Source organism: Clavelina lepadiformis, chromosome 4, assembly GCF_947623445.1.
Source record: "Clavelina lepadiformis chromosome 4, kaClaLepa1.1, whole genome shotgun sequence".
NCBI classification, from domain to species: Eukaryota; Metazoa; Chordata; class Ascidiacea; order Aplousobranchia; family Clavelinidae; genus Clavelina; species Clavelina lepadiformis.
The window spans coordinates 716402-732021 of record NC_135243.1 but is presented as its reverse complement, the minus strand read 5'-3'; the positions used below and the strand labels follow the sequence as shown (position 1 = coordinate 732021).

The following is a 15620-nucleotide window of genomic DNA, read 5'->3' as shown; positions in this document are numbered from 1 at the left end:
TTGCTTTTACTAAATGTCAAGGCCGCAATGTACCCTGATATTTTCAGTATGGGTTGCAATTGATTGATAATAATTAATCAATAAAATAATCATCTATATTTTTAATATGCTATGTTTATTTTGCCAGTTATTCATGACATTGTGTGAACAATGACAAACGGAGCAACGTACTGCATTGTGTGATGCTATATATAAATTAACAAAAATTATGAGTTATATTCTTGATAATATATTTTCGTTTACAGCTAAGACTACTACGTCCCTTTGTTCTGCTAGCATAGTTGATTTGGTATTTTAAAAGCACGCAATTAAAACCTTGATAAAGCAATAAGGCTGATTAAGCAGTCACGGTTGATATAGCAAGATCAGTTCAGCCGATTTTGCTGTTTTCTTGAAGTTTAATGCGGACTAAAAAAAGATTTCATTGTGTTTTAATATGCTATTATTTCTTTTTCAGTTGACAATGCTTGGCCGATTATCAACCGTTGTTTTACGTCGTGGATTCATGACCACAGCCAGAAAATCTGGGCATGGTCGGCCTACCACAAATGACATGCTGCCGTTTAACACGGAGCAAAACAAGTGGCTTCTGCTTATCAAGATGTCTTTCTTCGCTGGGTCGGCGTTTTTCATTCCGTTCTACTCCGTCAATTACCACATGAAAAAGAAAATGGTTCGCGTCGAATTGGAGTAATTTAATTTTATGTCAAAATGTTCTGTTGGTCAGTTTGTCTTTGTCAATAAATTAGTCGAGATTTCATGGTCAAAGGCTGCATGGCAATTGGTTCATGACTCTTAGTTTTAACAAAACATAACAAAGTTGGGGTTTTGTTTCTGATACATTTTTAGACAAGCACGTGCTGATAAACGGGACGTGTTTATTAGTATTTTTTGTCCCTTGCTTTTGACCAAAAATAAAGTGATTGCTTAAATGACCACTTGTTCCAGCCCCTGGTATAGTGCAACTCGAAATAATTTTTGAAACTAGAAGCTTATTGTTATTTGTTCGTAATACTCAACATCTCATTTTCAGTTTGTTTGCGAAAGTGTGTGAATACGAAATTCATTATTCAGAAAAATTATATAATTTCAATGTTTCAGTAAAAGAAAAAATTGTTTTGTAAAATTTTATCATTTTTTTGCTATTAACATAATTATTAATTACGCTTCACAGACTGATCCAAATTTTTGCTACTTCATGCCCGAAATTCTCATTTGAATGTTATTTATTGCTGGCACACAAGAGATGTTGTGCAAATCAGAATATTAAAACTAAAGTTGATTGTTAAGTTAATGCAACAATACTTGGACAGTGTGACATCACAATACAGGTTGAAAAAAGGAAAGTATCAAAAATATTTCAGCACAAAAAAGCTTATAACATAAAAATACACCACATGCAATCAATTGCAACAATTCAAAATGACAAATACTGTTTGAAGAAGTAAAAACCACAAAAATCTGCAGGTCAGTGTTTCCCGCAAACCCATTTCAGGTTGAATTTCTGGAGACTTGTGAAAGATCTGACAGACGTCCATGAGCACTGGCAGGCATATGCTCTGCTGCCTGAAAGAACAGCAAGAAATTTAATATTATCCAACCCGACTTCAATTGATGTAACAAACAGACATACATATCTAATGTATTATGCTACATGATGAACTTAATGGAAAAGGACTAACTTAAAAAATTCTACTGAGAAATGCTGAGTGTGCCTAGATGAAAACAAACGGTTATGAAAGTTTGTCTCGAACCTTGTTTCGGGCTCAATTTTGGCAGCAACTTTTTAAAATCGGGCATATTATTGCGAAGGAACAGATAATCCACCGAAGATCTCCACTCGTAATCGTTAAACTGCTCTACTCTGAAGTCACAAGAGGTGCAGCGGAGACGGTCGCATGCTCTGGTTGTTTAACGGAAACGTAACACAGGAGATAACGTTTAATCTTATAAATATATTCAAAGTTTCATTTAAACTGTGCGCTTTGGTGTGAAACAAACTGAAGAATACACAAAGACTAGTTGAATAAAATGTTTGGAACCCTAATTTATATCAGCATGCAATTTTGCAAATTTACACAGCTCATGGATAACAAGTAATAAAACAAGCCCTTGATCAATGGAAAATCTCAAAATACAGGAATTCTTTAAAACTGATAAATAATAATTAATTAATGGCTTCTAGTTGCCAGGAAGTGTCACCTTTTGCAAGTCATTGTAGCGCGACCAGGACTAGACTCGCCACCACCAAGATAGACCACACTGCATCTGTATTATGCAAAGTCAAATGTTCTTTGTCTAACAACAACAACATGAATGAAATAAAATTTTTACCCTGGATTATATCTGTTTAATATATTGCTTTCAAATTTATTTAAATATGTATAAGCAGAAAATTGACCAACTTTACACTTGGTGGCGCTGTAGGCTTAGCCTCAGGTGTGGTCTGCAAGACAAGTTGGAAGTCATTAAAGAAAATAATTTATATGACCCAGCCAACAATACTATAAAATAACAAGAATCGTCTAAATCAGAGCTGTCTCCAGTTGTATATGTATTGTAGTTGTATATGTATATGTTGTATATGTATTGTAGTTGTATATGTATATAGGACAATATAGATAATAACATCAGAGGTGGTTCAAGGATCTGTCAATTATGAAGGATCGGCATAACCAGTATCTATACATACAGAGACAACAAATATTAAAAATTAAATGACCAAAAATGTACTTGATTCGTGAACCGCCTCTGTCGTTATCACGATCATATCATTCAATGTATCATGGCGTGAATATTAGAAGCAGAGGAAAGAATACTCAGCTGGAGAACAAACCTGGGGTGCCCTTGACTTAGTGATGACATCATCATCATTTAATATGTCATCAATATCATCGTCAACTACTTTTGTGCGTCTGCAAGATAGACATCTAATTAATCGTTTTTTGAACAAAAACGAGACAGCGATATATAAAACACGCCACAAGTACTAACTTGGACTTCTTTGATCTTGTGTTCTTGGCATTCTCCTGGAAATCTTTCTCTATTTCATCGAGCAGGTCATCCAAATCATCCATACCTATGAAATCTGCTTAAAAATAAAAGAATTATCTGAAGCAGGAGAGCATTTGAAAACAGCAGCCACATAGAAAATGAAACAAATGGCAGTGAAACATTGTCATGTCACAAAACAGGCATAATTTCATCCTAAAAAAAAACACATTTTTTCAAATATAAATGACATGGTCGGGAGAAATAAAAATATGAACCGAGAGTTACATAAATTGCATCGTAGCACACTAATTAAACTGCAGGTTCATTACGACAATAAAGCTCTAAAGTTAAAGCTGTTTTGTTTCAAAGAAGGTTGGAATTGCAATTGCATGAGTGATAGTTGGCAGCAAAGCGTCCAGAGCAAGTCAGTTGGCATCTAAAAATTTTTGGAACCTGACAAACGCTGTGTCTGTGGCCGGGCTACTTTTCTCACGATTAAGTGACTCGAGCCAATGTCGACCTCGATCAAAGTATTCGATAGTGTTTGGGTCTTGCTTGGCAAGATCTTTACCCATCTCTGTAAGTCCTCGGTGCAATCGATACGGGATATGACGAAAAGCATCCACCCAATTGCCACCTGCTTTCAATGCAAGTAATACCCTCATGCAAACGTCTACCGTCAGTTCCTGCTTCCCACCAACCCCGCCCCAGTCAAGGTACTGGCCAAGGGGGAATTTCTCGCAGCGAATATTCTCCGTTTCACAAATTGTCTTTGAAAGGTTGGTCTGTGCCTTCAAATCGATCAATCCTCCAAATATGTAAATCTTGTTGTGGGAGAATTCCGTCATTGTCCGGTGCGCATTCGGTGACAGATAGACCAACGACTCTCTATCGATCAACGGCTGCATCTCTAAATAAGACTTGTTCGTAGTTGTACAGGTGTTGAACAACATCGAATTTGCGTCAATCCGCATTTCTTGAGCCAGAGGACTCTCCTCATCATAGTTGCACAGGACCATATGGAAAGGAAAACGACTGACGCGGTTCTCGCCGAGCATCATACGAAGTTGAGAGTAGAGTGACGTACCCTCGCGATTCCATTTTGTGTGAAAACGCATGTCAACCACCAGGGGTTGATTGAACTTCTTAGCAGATTGCATTCTCTCCGAGTAAACGTGACTGATAGCTCCCTTTCCAAACCGGGGTAAGATAACGTTTGGAAAGTTTTCTCCATACGTTGGCCCGTCGTCTTCTACCTCACCTCTCTCCCTTTTCTTGGTTGCCGTCTTTCTCTTTTTCTGATTTTTTAATGCGCACTTTAACATGTAAAAGCGCATAAGTTTTGCGTTAAATGGTTCGGACTCAGGGAGGAATTTCCGCCTGAGGTCAGGATCAGTTAGGAAATTTGATTGGTCGACATCTTCAGGAAGCTCATACTTGTATGGTTGTTCATTCTCCAGACAGAATTGGTAGGCGTAGAGTCTCTTCATTTCTTGGACCTTTTCGTCACCCCAGGATTCAATTTCATGATCAAAAATGTCTAAAGGGTCATCCGGGGGGTCAATAAACAACTTTGCCAGGGGAGAAGTTATCTTGCATGTGTCTATCAACGGCTTAGGCTTCAAGTTTAAATTTTCAGTATGCATGCGTGGCCTTGTCATCGCTTGTACAATTTTATTGATGTCCCGTGCTAAATCGCGCTTTTCTGGACTAATCTCTCCTTGAGCCTGATCAAGAAGATCAACGCCTTCTCCAGTGATTTTCTCTGTTTTCTTTGGAGTTCCTTTTTTTCTACGGACATCAAAAATATTAAAATGCTGTTTAGCATCATGTCCACGGGAGAGGTGAAAAGACGCGACAAATCCCTGATAACTTTTACAACAAAGCAAGTTCCTTGGACTTATCATCTGTGATTTAAAACATTGGTTATTCCACTATTCAGCATTAGTTTAATGCAGTAAACCTTCTTTCCAGCGTCCAACATGCAGCCTATTGCATTATAGCTGCAAAACCAGAATTAGTTTTAATTCATAACTTTGGACATTAGCTACTTTTGAAAACATTCACGGCATACCTGGAAAACTATCACAACACGGCAGCGTGCTGTGGCACTGAGTTATAAGTTTGAAAACCACTGCTGTACGATTATACATAACAGTTTGCAACAAAACACGTGAGGGCACTTTACCATTGTAGTAATGCCCTTGGGTAAGGTAGTTGTGACGGTTACGTCACGAATAACGAGTTGTTTTTCAAAATGCATGAATTATATTTTGAGATCTTGTAATTCAGTTGTTAACCAGATTTGAGTTCTCCTTAATGACGTCAGATAATTTCCTCGATTGAACTGTTGTGTCACATATATATACTGTTGTAATGTTTACGATCTTCCCTTTTTACCGTCTCACTTGTTACTGAGCGCAATGTAACATTCAGTAAGCTTTGCCCGAAGGTGAAAGCCTTCGTGTCTTATAATAAACAAAATGGGAACTTTATCATTTAGTAATTTGTATAGACAGAATTTAAGCAACTAACAGCATAGTCACGCCGTTTGAGAAATGAGAACTCATCCATCGAAGCAGAAGTAAAACAAGTTATCAACCAATTATCGTCCTCGCTCACATTCTAACAATTACCGCCAGCATACGCGGTCTTTATGACAGATGAGTTTCTTGTGTAATACTTCACACAAGTAGTGCACAAACGAATTAAAATTTGTCATATAGTAACGACACTTGCTCCTGTTCAGTGGACCTGAAGGACAGTTCTAAATTTTGGAAATACTACGTAAGAAATCAAAAAATAAATAAATAAAAAACATGTGACAATCGGAACTTGCACAAATGATAGCTCGGTAACGGGGGATCGAGCGATGAGAAATCATCGCCGGGTTTAACTTCAAGTCGTCATTCTGTAGCAACTATTGAAAATAAAGGTTTTCAAGAGTACTTCAAGCTTTTCGAATTATGGGCAGATAAGACCGCGTTTAATCGACAGGAGCAACTTTAATTTTGCTGCCTGGAGTTGCAGTCTGCACTCAACTAAACAACTATACAGTCAACTCTCGATTTAACGGACTTCGGATTTAACGGACTCAATATGCGCAGATCTATGAGTAAAAGAATGTACCAAAAGAACGGTTTTTATTGTTTTGGAATTCGCCAGGCTACTTGCGTGAAACGATTAGAAAGCTGTCTCTCACAACGTCACAATACCAGCGTATTGTGATCTATCAGCGTACTCTGTTAGCAAGAGCCTTCATTCGGTGCACCTTAGAATCAGTTAGAACCTGCCTGTGTTTAGTACGGTGCATTATGTCTAAGCCAAATGAAAAACGTAAACGTGTGAACTTGTCGGTGATGCAGAAACTAGAACTGATCAAAAAGCTTGAAAAAGGGGCCAGCGTTGCGAGTGTTTGCGATCAGTATGGTGTCAATGATGATTGATTGAACAATGATTTAAACTTTGAACAATGAACAACAAACAACTTTGAACAATGAACAACAATGATTTAAGTTGTGTACTGTAAATGTACCTGTGTACTGTAGTCGCGCAGGCTATACAAAATACAAACAAGGAACGCATTTCATGTGTCTTTAAACTGCTACTGTGTTGTACTGTACAGTATTTGGTTTATTAAGCGTGAGCATCTGCGCAGTATAAACATGTTTGGTACGCGTAATACATCTCTCCATCAAAGTACTGTAGTGTTTTATCGTAGGCGTGTTTTCCAAGCAAAAGCTAGAATTTGCGGTGACAGATGGTCTACGCCAGGGCTTCCCAAACTTTTTTGCTCGCGACCCCTTTCAAACTTCTGAAGTTTTCCGCGACCCTTCACGTTTAAATTGATAAGCAGTGCGAAATATACATTAGTCATTAGTGACATTTATTGAGATGCAAAGACTGAATTAAAACCACCAGTACTCAAAGCCTACTTACTACTTTACACGTATGTAGGCTACTGCAAACAAAAAAGCACACACATTTATTCAGTGTGATTGGTCCGACTGCTTTCTGCTACAAAGCAAGTCCAGCCGTGGCTCAATATCTGTTAATGCTGGTCTCAAGGCGGTTTCTATGTTTATTAGGCTGGAACGATATTTTGTTTTGATTGTATTTTGTACTTCGTGTAAAATTGGTATACGCTCTGCGACCCCTGAAGTTCGTTACGCGACCCCTTGCGGGGTCGCGACCCCCAGTTTGGGAAGCCCTGGTCTACGCTATAGCAGAGTACTTGACTGTACACTGTACAGTAGTGGGAGTACGGTATTTTCGATTAACGGACTTTTTCCAGCAACGGACTGCTGCTGGTCCGCATTTGTCCGTTAAATCGAGGGTTGACTGTAGTTGAGGCTATGGAAAATGACGGAACGGAATACGATGGAACGGAAAATGACGGAACCGAAAATCACGGCATGGGAAACGGACGTTTTGCAACTAGTAAGTTTTCCGATCAAAAACCTTATAGGTTATCTTCAGGTTCGAAAAAACTTGAAAGGTAAGAAATTTAAGCTACAAATAAAACAAAACTCAAACTTACAGGGAAAACAAAGTGTTTGATGAAAAAACTTAGGCTGTCTCAGGTGACATCATTACTTTACGACACCCGGAAAAATTTCACAACCTAACTCCGTCCAAAATGGATCCTACCATAGTGACATCATAAATTCAAATCCGATTATGGTTTAGGCTCAGCAGACAAAGGAGCAGTAGACTGACTAGTGGCCAGCAGATTTGACCAAGTTTCAATATTAAACACTTCGTCCTCCATTTCTTCTAAGGTTGGATAACTCGGCAGTTCTTTCTAAGAAGACAAGAGTTATGATGGATATAAATACTAAGTTGATATTGTCTGAACCTTGTTAGCCAAATTTTAAAGTAAAATAAGAAAAATCATATAGTTTGACACTCTTAAGGTTAACTTTATATTTTTCGACATGAGCTTTCGCAAGCATGAGCTTGCTTCTTCAGATGTACAGTGAAAAAATACATTCGGCTATAAATACGGTTGACTGCTAAGTAAAATAGGGTTAGTAGTTGTTAGTTTAAGCTTAGTTATTACTACTTGTTCGACTTTTGAGGATAAGCTTTACCGCTTACACAGTTTTCATAAAGATGTTTTTTCAACTCTCAACTTCATTTCTTAATATTCAATATTTCAGTGTTCAATATTCTAAGTGCGTAACCCCTTGTTTTCTGTTGATTCAAACAGTTAATCAGAATAAAATTCATGACGTTACGAAGGGTAACAAATAGTCTATGTCACAAGGACGTTTATGATGTCACAACAAGTCTTTGGATAGAGGACAAGTTTTGGCAATACACCGGAACAAACTTGGCATTGCATTGCTATCGTCAAAAGTAAAAAAAGAATATAAGGTGGCACTGCCAATTTCGTCACAGGTGATGTTTCAAATCGAAGAAGATTAGGATTCGTGAGAATACGAATCAAATCAGAAAACTTAAAGTTAAAATATTATTCTCCTTAGATCGAGTAAATATTCAAGAAAAGTGTCGCAACCTTTTACCTGGTAAAATAAATAACTCACATCTCGTTACATTGTTGCGTTCACCAAACTTTCCGATAGATCAGTGATTCCCAACCGCGGCTCTTAGAGCCACATGCGGCTCCAAGCTAGCCTTCTTGCAGCTGTTATTGACCCCGAAAAATCCAAAAAAAATATAAAAAATCTATTTACAATAATTAGGGCGATTATTTTTGGACTTGTCAAAAAAAGTCAAAAATGGGTCAAAATTTGTGTTATTTTTCTTGTTAGTGTTGCTATTCGTTGGTACAGTACATGCTTTCATGCTTTAAAATTTTCGTTATAATTACTTCAGTATTTTCATGCGGCTCCATACGTACTCTGAAGTTTGAAATTCGGCCCCGACACCAAAAAAGGTTGGGAACCACTGCGCTAGATAACAACAGGAAACCAGGTTTATTTGCCCAAAGATTTACCGTGTTTTTGTTTTATTCCCTGTTCGCTTTTCGAGTGAGTCGTGATTTAGATAATGAGGCATACAGATGCTCTTTCTTACAGACAAAAAAATTGGTGAAGTATCGACACAAACTCAATTCTGGTCAGCAACGACTTTTATTGGCACAAAAATCAAACCCGGTAATCTAGAATTCTAGACGATACAACAAAAGAAATCTAAAATATGACGTGTCATGGATGTTAAAGCCGTCTGTGTGTTTGTTTGTTTTGAACCCATCTCATCAAGTATGTAGGCCTACCTGGTAATGCGTATAATTTTCTTCTACAGCGGCCTATATTTGGACTATTATTGTCAATTGCTGCAAAGAAAGTACTAAATGCTGCTTCAGTGCCACCTTGCGGATGTGCTTCATTGAACAAATTTAAGTATTAACAAGAAACAGGATATAGTTTGGCACTCTTAAAGTTAACTTTATATTTTTCGACACGAGCTTTCGCAAGCATAAGCTTGCTTCTTCAGGCGTACTGTGAAAAAAATTACTAAATTTGGTTAACACGGTTCAGACAACATCAACTTAGTATAAATAATAAGACTAAAGGTAAACCATCTGCCTGCTGGAAAGGTCTACTGCGTGACAATTGAAGAATGAATGAATCAAGTCTGACTCAAACTTACCCCTATCAACTTATTTATTAAAGGTAAAAGCCGCGGCCTATCTAGCATCTTAGGTTAGCATCTTGGATGGTTGGTCAAAACCCATTGTTTAACCGCTGCAGCTACATGTTGATATTCAGCAGGATAACATGATTTTAAAATCTCAGCACGTTTTGTTTGACGTCATTAAATGCTGGAACGAATTGAAAAAATTCAGAAAGTGGTTTATGGCAAACAGATTTTACAGTAAGTGGCCTGCAGTCCTATTGGTTATGTAAAATAATATTTGCAGCTTTGCCAATGGTGGATAATGTTTTATACAGTAAATACCATACCGTGAATATTTAATGTATTGCAATCTGACTCTTAAGGACGATTAGAACGTTGCGAATTCTGTCTAGAAATTGCTAAACTGCAGTTGAATAGTTTATATAGTTTTTTAAACACTGAGAATCTGATTAATATTGTTTTAATACTCTTTATTACTACTTCAAACAAACGCTAAAAATTACAACAATATTACTATTTATATATGTATAAATGATTTTAAGAACCCATTAGCAATCAAACCGCATCACTCTACTTTCTACGATGGTTTCAAGGAATTCGTTCATAGAGTTATTACGATCTAGTTCTTTGCATTCATTGAACTTTTAAAACTCTAAACTGGATATTGAAGAACTCAATATTAAAGGCTAGTACTAATACTAATACCAATATTAAAACCAACATACTAAAACTAATAATATCATAGCATGCGATGATACACTTAAAAGCTGAAGGAGATTATAAAGAAAGAAAATTTCAACTTGAGGCGCAATTTGCGTTTATCAAGAACAGGAAATGATTTGGACTTTTATACTCAAAGTCTTACAAGTCACGTGATGATTTCAATTAGAAATTTTAAATAAATGCGCAATTTTAAATGAAAACAATGCTGTTAACACGAGGTCAATCGTGCAGATTAACACGTTTATCAATTAAGTTGTCAATTAAATAGGGTTTATTTCGAATTCGGCAAGTTCATAATGCAATGTAAATAACATGTTTACAAAATAGGATGACAGGTATGGGGATATCTTAGTACAATAAGTTCAAAAGTGCAATGCAGATAGCATGTTTACGAGACTGATTGTCAATCAATTCAATTATTCTTCGATAAGTCTGCAGTTATACCGTGAACTGAGATTGAACTTATGGCATGTATGACGTTATGTAATAGCGCGGTAAACAGCATAATATAATTATAATGACACAACTTGGAAGACAATGGAAATATCGTCTTCCACAAATGTTCGACAACTAGGATATTTATGATATTCAATTCTGATATTTGTGAATAATCTTCTTTTATAGCGCTTTTATGTTTGCATTGAAAAATCCTTCGTTTTACAGATAAATTGAGAACAGTAGCGTTAAAATAATATTTGAACAATTATAACAAAACCATTCTTTGGTTTTCAAATAGAAATCAGCCGTTGTAGTGAACGACATAATAAACTATCAACTGTTCACATTAAACTTGACATTATTTCACTTGGCAGTAGGCTACAATAAGTTGCCATCCACCATGTTATGTTACAAGCTTACTTTCATTACTTACATTGCATTACATTATATCACGAACTTATATTAGGCTACGTGTAAAACTAAGTTTTGGGAAGTGTGGTAATAATGAAAGTGACCAGTTTGTGATAAAAGGGTAATACCCACTACACATGCAATCTTGATTTACTTGATTTACAAAAACGAAACAAAAAGATATTTCACTTGATAGCATCTTCATGTGAGGAAAAGCAGTTTGTTTTTTCGTTGTGGAAAAAATCACTCACGGACGGATGAGATTTTCTCTCGCGATTAGAAAGCATCATCTTGCAAAGACGATGTGGACCAGTTAGCTCGTAAGTTTTTGCAAGCTCCAAAGTCATTTCATCTGGGTTTTCAACCCACTTAAAATACTCCCTGTATGCTGTGTCGTTCGAGTCCAGGTAGAGCAGATACTTTGCAAGATCTGCTGGACTCTTGAAGTCGTCGGTGTGTATGAAGGAACCGGTAGGAGCACGTTTTTGAACATCTTCCTTTGATGGTCCCCACACCACTGGAACTCTTCCCGCACCGATGGAATTGCGCCAAAATTTCTCCGTCATGTAATCCTTGCAGTATTGGGCATTTTCAAATGCCAGGTAAAATTTGTAGGCGTCCAAATCATCAGCAGAAAGCTGCTTGAACTCATCTTTGTTGTTGAAGCATCCTCCAAAGCGATCCACGGGCAGGCCAGCTTCAACCAGGGCGTCAGTATATTTCATCCGCATTTTGCTGCCGCGCAATAAAGCGCAGTTGCTTACAACCCACAGCTGCAAAGAAATGAAAATGTTGAAGAAATTGAAAGTTGACACAACTGGAATATATATTAATAAAACTAAAGACGTCATGTGATGGGTTGGAAGATTAGCTTTTATTTTCTTTGCAAGCGACAGATGCGCGTCGAATGCAACATTCTGATTTAGTCAGTTGAATTGTTTCATATACTATGGCAAAGTTTTCTACGGAGCAATTTCATCAGAAGAACGCATGCAACCCATGGCAGTTTAAAAATCATGTGAGATAATGACAAATACATGCGTGGTTACAAATTACATTGGAAAGCTTAGGTTAGGGTTAGTTACCGCAACTTTCTTTTTCTTTGCCAGTTTACTATCTATCCATTTCCCTCCTTCGTCTATTATTTTGTTTATGACCTTGGATTCCTGGTAGGGAGCGAACACGTCGGAATCTGTCCGGTAAGTCATGGTCCAGTTGATGAAGTGGTTGTCAAATTTAGTCATTGCGTGTCGATGCTCCCCGTGGATGACGTAGGATGGACTTTCGTGAGAGGAGAAGACAAATATTTGCTCCGGATCTCTGTGATGCGAAAAACACTGATATCAAAATGACGTCATAAAGATGGAAATTGTTTCAGATTTCAACTTCATCTTTGTTTGACATTATCCAGTGTCAGTCATGTGTTGTGATATTTCTTGTCCACCTGTAGTGCTTCCAAGGCATGGATTCTCTATCCAGGTTTGAGTAGTGGAAGACAACCGCCCCGGCCTCGGGAAGTTTGCTTCGGTCGTAAGTTCCCGTGCAACCTCCCATGTTGCCTTCTGAGAATCCTTCAGTCGGCACAGACCATGGATGATCCCAAAACAATATGTAGGTCCTGTTGCCATGAGCATTGGGCAGAAATCTTTAGAGGTATTTTTGTTAGCTTAAGTCAGTGTTGATCTCAACAAAATATTCATACAATTCAATGGAACTCAAGTCTTACCTTGACGTGTTTGCACCGGGATTGGTCAGTTGCTTTTTGCTGCTTGATATTCTCCGCAAGGACCTGAATCAAAAGCATAAACTTATAATAAACTTTTGTTTATTCCTTTTCAAAACTGCAATATCACAACAGTTCAACGTGGTTTGCAAAATATTCGCTTTGTTTTGCTGTTTGCTGTTCTGTTCTGTTCTGTTGCTGTTTGCTGTTCTGCTGTTTGGTCCAATATTTTCCTTATTTTAACTTACTTAAACTTTGTTGCACGGGTGTTTTTCAAAACTTCAGTGCTGTAGTAGTACATTGTAGTGACAGTGGCAGACAGAATGAAGATGACGAAGACAATCCATTTCGTGAACAGCCACATAATTACGAGTTATTTTTGCTTGTCATAAACCTGGAACTTGCTGAAATACGTTACAATCATTGAAAGATTTCATATTTTCTTTATGATTATTCCACGAATGAAATGAAGCAGTACGGCGCTCAAAAAACTTCGTAAATTATATTGAAATTTACACTAAGATACCAGCAGCAGCAAATTAACAAATCAACTGGTTAATGGCGTTTCAAATGTTGCAAAAATCATTTCGTCTCATTCTCATTGAAAGAAAAGAAGAAAAAACACTTTTCTTTTTATAATATATTTACTGAGACCGTGTCGTGAAACGCAAACATCGAAACATCAAACAAAACTGCTCTGTTTCGTAATAATAACTGATTACTTGTAATAAACTTATTCCATGTGTACAGCAAATAGGCATTTATTTGCAAAAATTGAATCATTTAAAGTTATTTTATAGTTTATAAAAAGTTGCCGACTAACAGCGCAGTACAAAATCCATTTATGTAAAAAATGATTTGCGTCTTCACAAAGTTCGACTTAAACCCGGTATGGTCTATGTTTTAAAACTTTAAACGTCATCACTTATCTTTAGGTTGCAGGTAATGATGGAACAAAATATTTCATGACATTATCGTATAAACAAACAGTTTATAGAATAATAGTTATCAAATGACATAAACATATCAATTTCAGTATAATATTCTCATAAAGGATAGCTATAAAAGTTGAAAAACTCCAGCTTAGTTATAAATTAATCTTCCAACCTAGAGATTTTAATTAATCGCCTCAAAGTCTGCCATTTACGTCACATGCGTTATTGATGTTGTACGTCATAGTTTAACTTAGAGGTATCCGATATAGATAAAAAGTGCGCATATATTTGCAAACCGATGTAAAAGGTGAACGATCATGAAACGACCACTATAATCATGTTGTTAGATATCACGTGAGCGGATATTTTGATAAAAGTTCTGTGAAAACGAAAGCCTGGTCATTAGCTCTTATCTGAAGATAAATGGAGCAAACTTTGCGAAAGCATCATTTGGTCAATTGAAAACAAATCATCTTATTCGTGACAAAGTTTCTGCTTCCAATCTATCTACAATCATTGACCTGTAGAATATATTTTGCGGATGTTGCCTCATTTTGCAACAACTGAGGCTTCTTCATAAATCTTCAACATGATGTCTCATGATGAAATCTAAGAACTTTAGCTCGAGATCATTGATTTAAGTTATTCGAAGAAGCGATTCTTTAACCGCTTTCTGATTTTATACCATCTTTGCCATCAATCTCTTGTGTGCTTTCGTCTAAAAACCGGCGCTAAACGCTAAATCCTGGGTTTGGTCACTTCTTGCTTATCACTTGTAACTTCATTGAACTTTATTTGTTATCGTGTGTTGTTAAAAAGTGGTCTAAATCAATGACTTATTTACGAATATGAGACGCTACACATCGCATGATTCTAACCTAAAATAGAAAGATTGTAAGAGAGCCATTTGCCCATATAACATGAATGCATGCAATCGTGCTATCACATAATTACATATACGCCTTTTGTCTGTGATGGTCCAGGAAGTCGTGTGTTAAAGCCAGGAAACCAGCTGCAGCGAGATATCATTGTTGTGATCGCATCTCCCTGCTCGGTGTTTCTTCGATTATTAAAATCTTCTTGACATTCTTATGTCTGGAGCTTGCACCCGTGAGCGCGGTCTTTCGCTCTCAATCCAAGATCCATGATCATGTACAATTTAGGGTTGCCATACCGTCCGGAAAATTCCGGACATGTCCGGAATGTAGGGTTAAATTTTGCGTCCGGGAGGAATTTTAAAAAATGCTCAAATGTCCGGAATTTTATGATGGGCGTTTTGGGGGAATTAGAATTGCGGGAATAATCCTGTAAATCAGGGGTGTCCAACACGTGGCACGCGACGTGTCTGAGTTGGACACACCTGCTGTAAATTATGTTTAACTTATTATGATTACGTGACGTAATCGATGCTTCCCTCTTACTGTGCGTGCATTTTGATTCATTCAGTCCTTTTGGTTTCTACGTTCAACGCCGCAACATGTCTTTGTGCTGTTGCTGTCACAGTGTTCTATCTTGATGTATTCGTTCAAAGAAGCTTCAAATATAATCAGATTATACAGTAGTCATTCCTGCGTCATTATTGCTGAAGTCTATCAAAGTTCACTGTTAAGTAATACACAAGGAAACAGACTTTGTAGTGTAAGTGGGTAAACCTTACAGGCTAAGGTAACATTATACCACTTTCATTACAAACTGATGCAGCCGAGTGAGGACGAATTGACGATAAAAGAAGACATTTCCATTACAAGTGTGGTGGAGCCGAAATCGCTGAGAACTACGCTTTTCTTTGG

The 15620-nt window shown here is 37.2% G+C and overlaps 3 protein-coding genes across 3 annotated transcripts; all 3 read right to left on the bottom strand.

Annotated features, from left to right (window-relative positions):
- Nucleotides 1–1208: 1208 nt before the first annotated feature.
- On the bottom strand, nt 1209–3137 carry LOC143451936 (cilia- and flagella-associated protein 418-like). Its single transcript, XM_076952721.1, has 6 exons — nt 2995–3137; nt 2837–2915; nt 2406–2446; nt 2203–2268; nt 1755–1903; nt 1209–1566 (listed from the first exon to the last, which is right to left on the bottom strand). The coding sequence occupies exons 1-6, from the start codon at nt 3075–3077 to the stop codon at nt 1469–1471; spliced, it is 516 nt and encodes a 171-aa protein (XP_076808836.1). The 5' UTR covers nt 3078–3137; the 3' UTR covers nt 1209–1468.
- On the bottom strand, nt 3088–4977 carry LOC143451935 (tRNA methyltransferase 10 homolog C-like). The gene has a single exon (XM_076952719.1). It carries the CDS (start codon nt 4899–4901, stop codon nt 3420–3422), a length of 1482 nt encoding a protein of 493 aa, XP_076808834.1. The 5' UTR covers nt 4902–4977; the 3' UTR covers nt 3088–3419.
- Nucleotides 4978–10053: 5076 nt separating this feature from the next.
- On the bottom strand, nt 10054–13332 carry LOC143453226 (alpha-(1,3)-fucosyltransferase 7-like). The gene is made up of 5 exons (XM_076954416.1): nt 13144–13332; nt 12899–12961; nt 12617–12817; nt 12258–12492; nt 10054–11945 (listed from the first exon to the last, which is right to left on the bottom strand). The coding sequence occupies exons 1-5, from the start codon at nt 13257–13259 to the stop codon at nt 11358–11360; spliced, it is 1203 nt and encodes a 400-aa protein (XP_076810531.1). The 5' UTR covers nt 13260–13332; the 3' UTR covers nt 10054–11357.
- Nucleotides 13333–15620: the final 2288 nt, after the last annotated feature.

Excerpts from the sequence above, each read along its gene's own strand:
- LOC143453226 (XM_076954416.1), bottom strand. The coding sequence starts at position 13,259 with ATGTGGCTGTTCACGAAATGGATTGTCTTCGTCATCTTCATTCTGTCT. Across the intron at positions 12,493-12,616 it reads ATGCCTTGGAAGCACTACAG|AGATCCGGAGCAAATATTTG; the intron begins GTGGACAAGAAA and ends TTCGCATCACAG. Across the intron at positions 11,946-12,257 it reads CAAAGAAAAAGAAAGTTGCG|CTGTGGGTTGTAAGCAACTG; the intron begins GTAACTAACCCT and ends ATTTCTTTGCAG.
- LOC143451935 (XM_076952719.1), bottom strand. The coding sequence starts at position 4,901 with ATGATAAGTCCAAGGAACTTGCTTTGTTGTAAAAGTTATCAGGGATTT.
- LOC143451936 (XM_076952721.1), bottom strand. The coding sequence starts at position 3,077 with ATGGATGATTTGGATGACCTGCTCGATGAAATAGAGAAAGATTTCCAG. Across the intron at positions 2,269-2,405 it reads ACAGCGCCACCAAGTGTAAA|ATGCAGTGTGGTCTATCTTG; the intron begins GTTGGTCAATTT and ends TGCATAATACAG. Across the intron at positions 1,904-2,202 it reads GCTACAATGACTTGCAAAAG|AGCATGCGACCGTCTCCGCT; the intron begins GTGACACTTCCT and ends TTAAACAACCAG.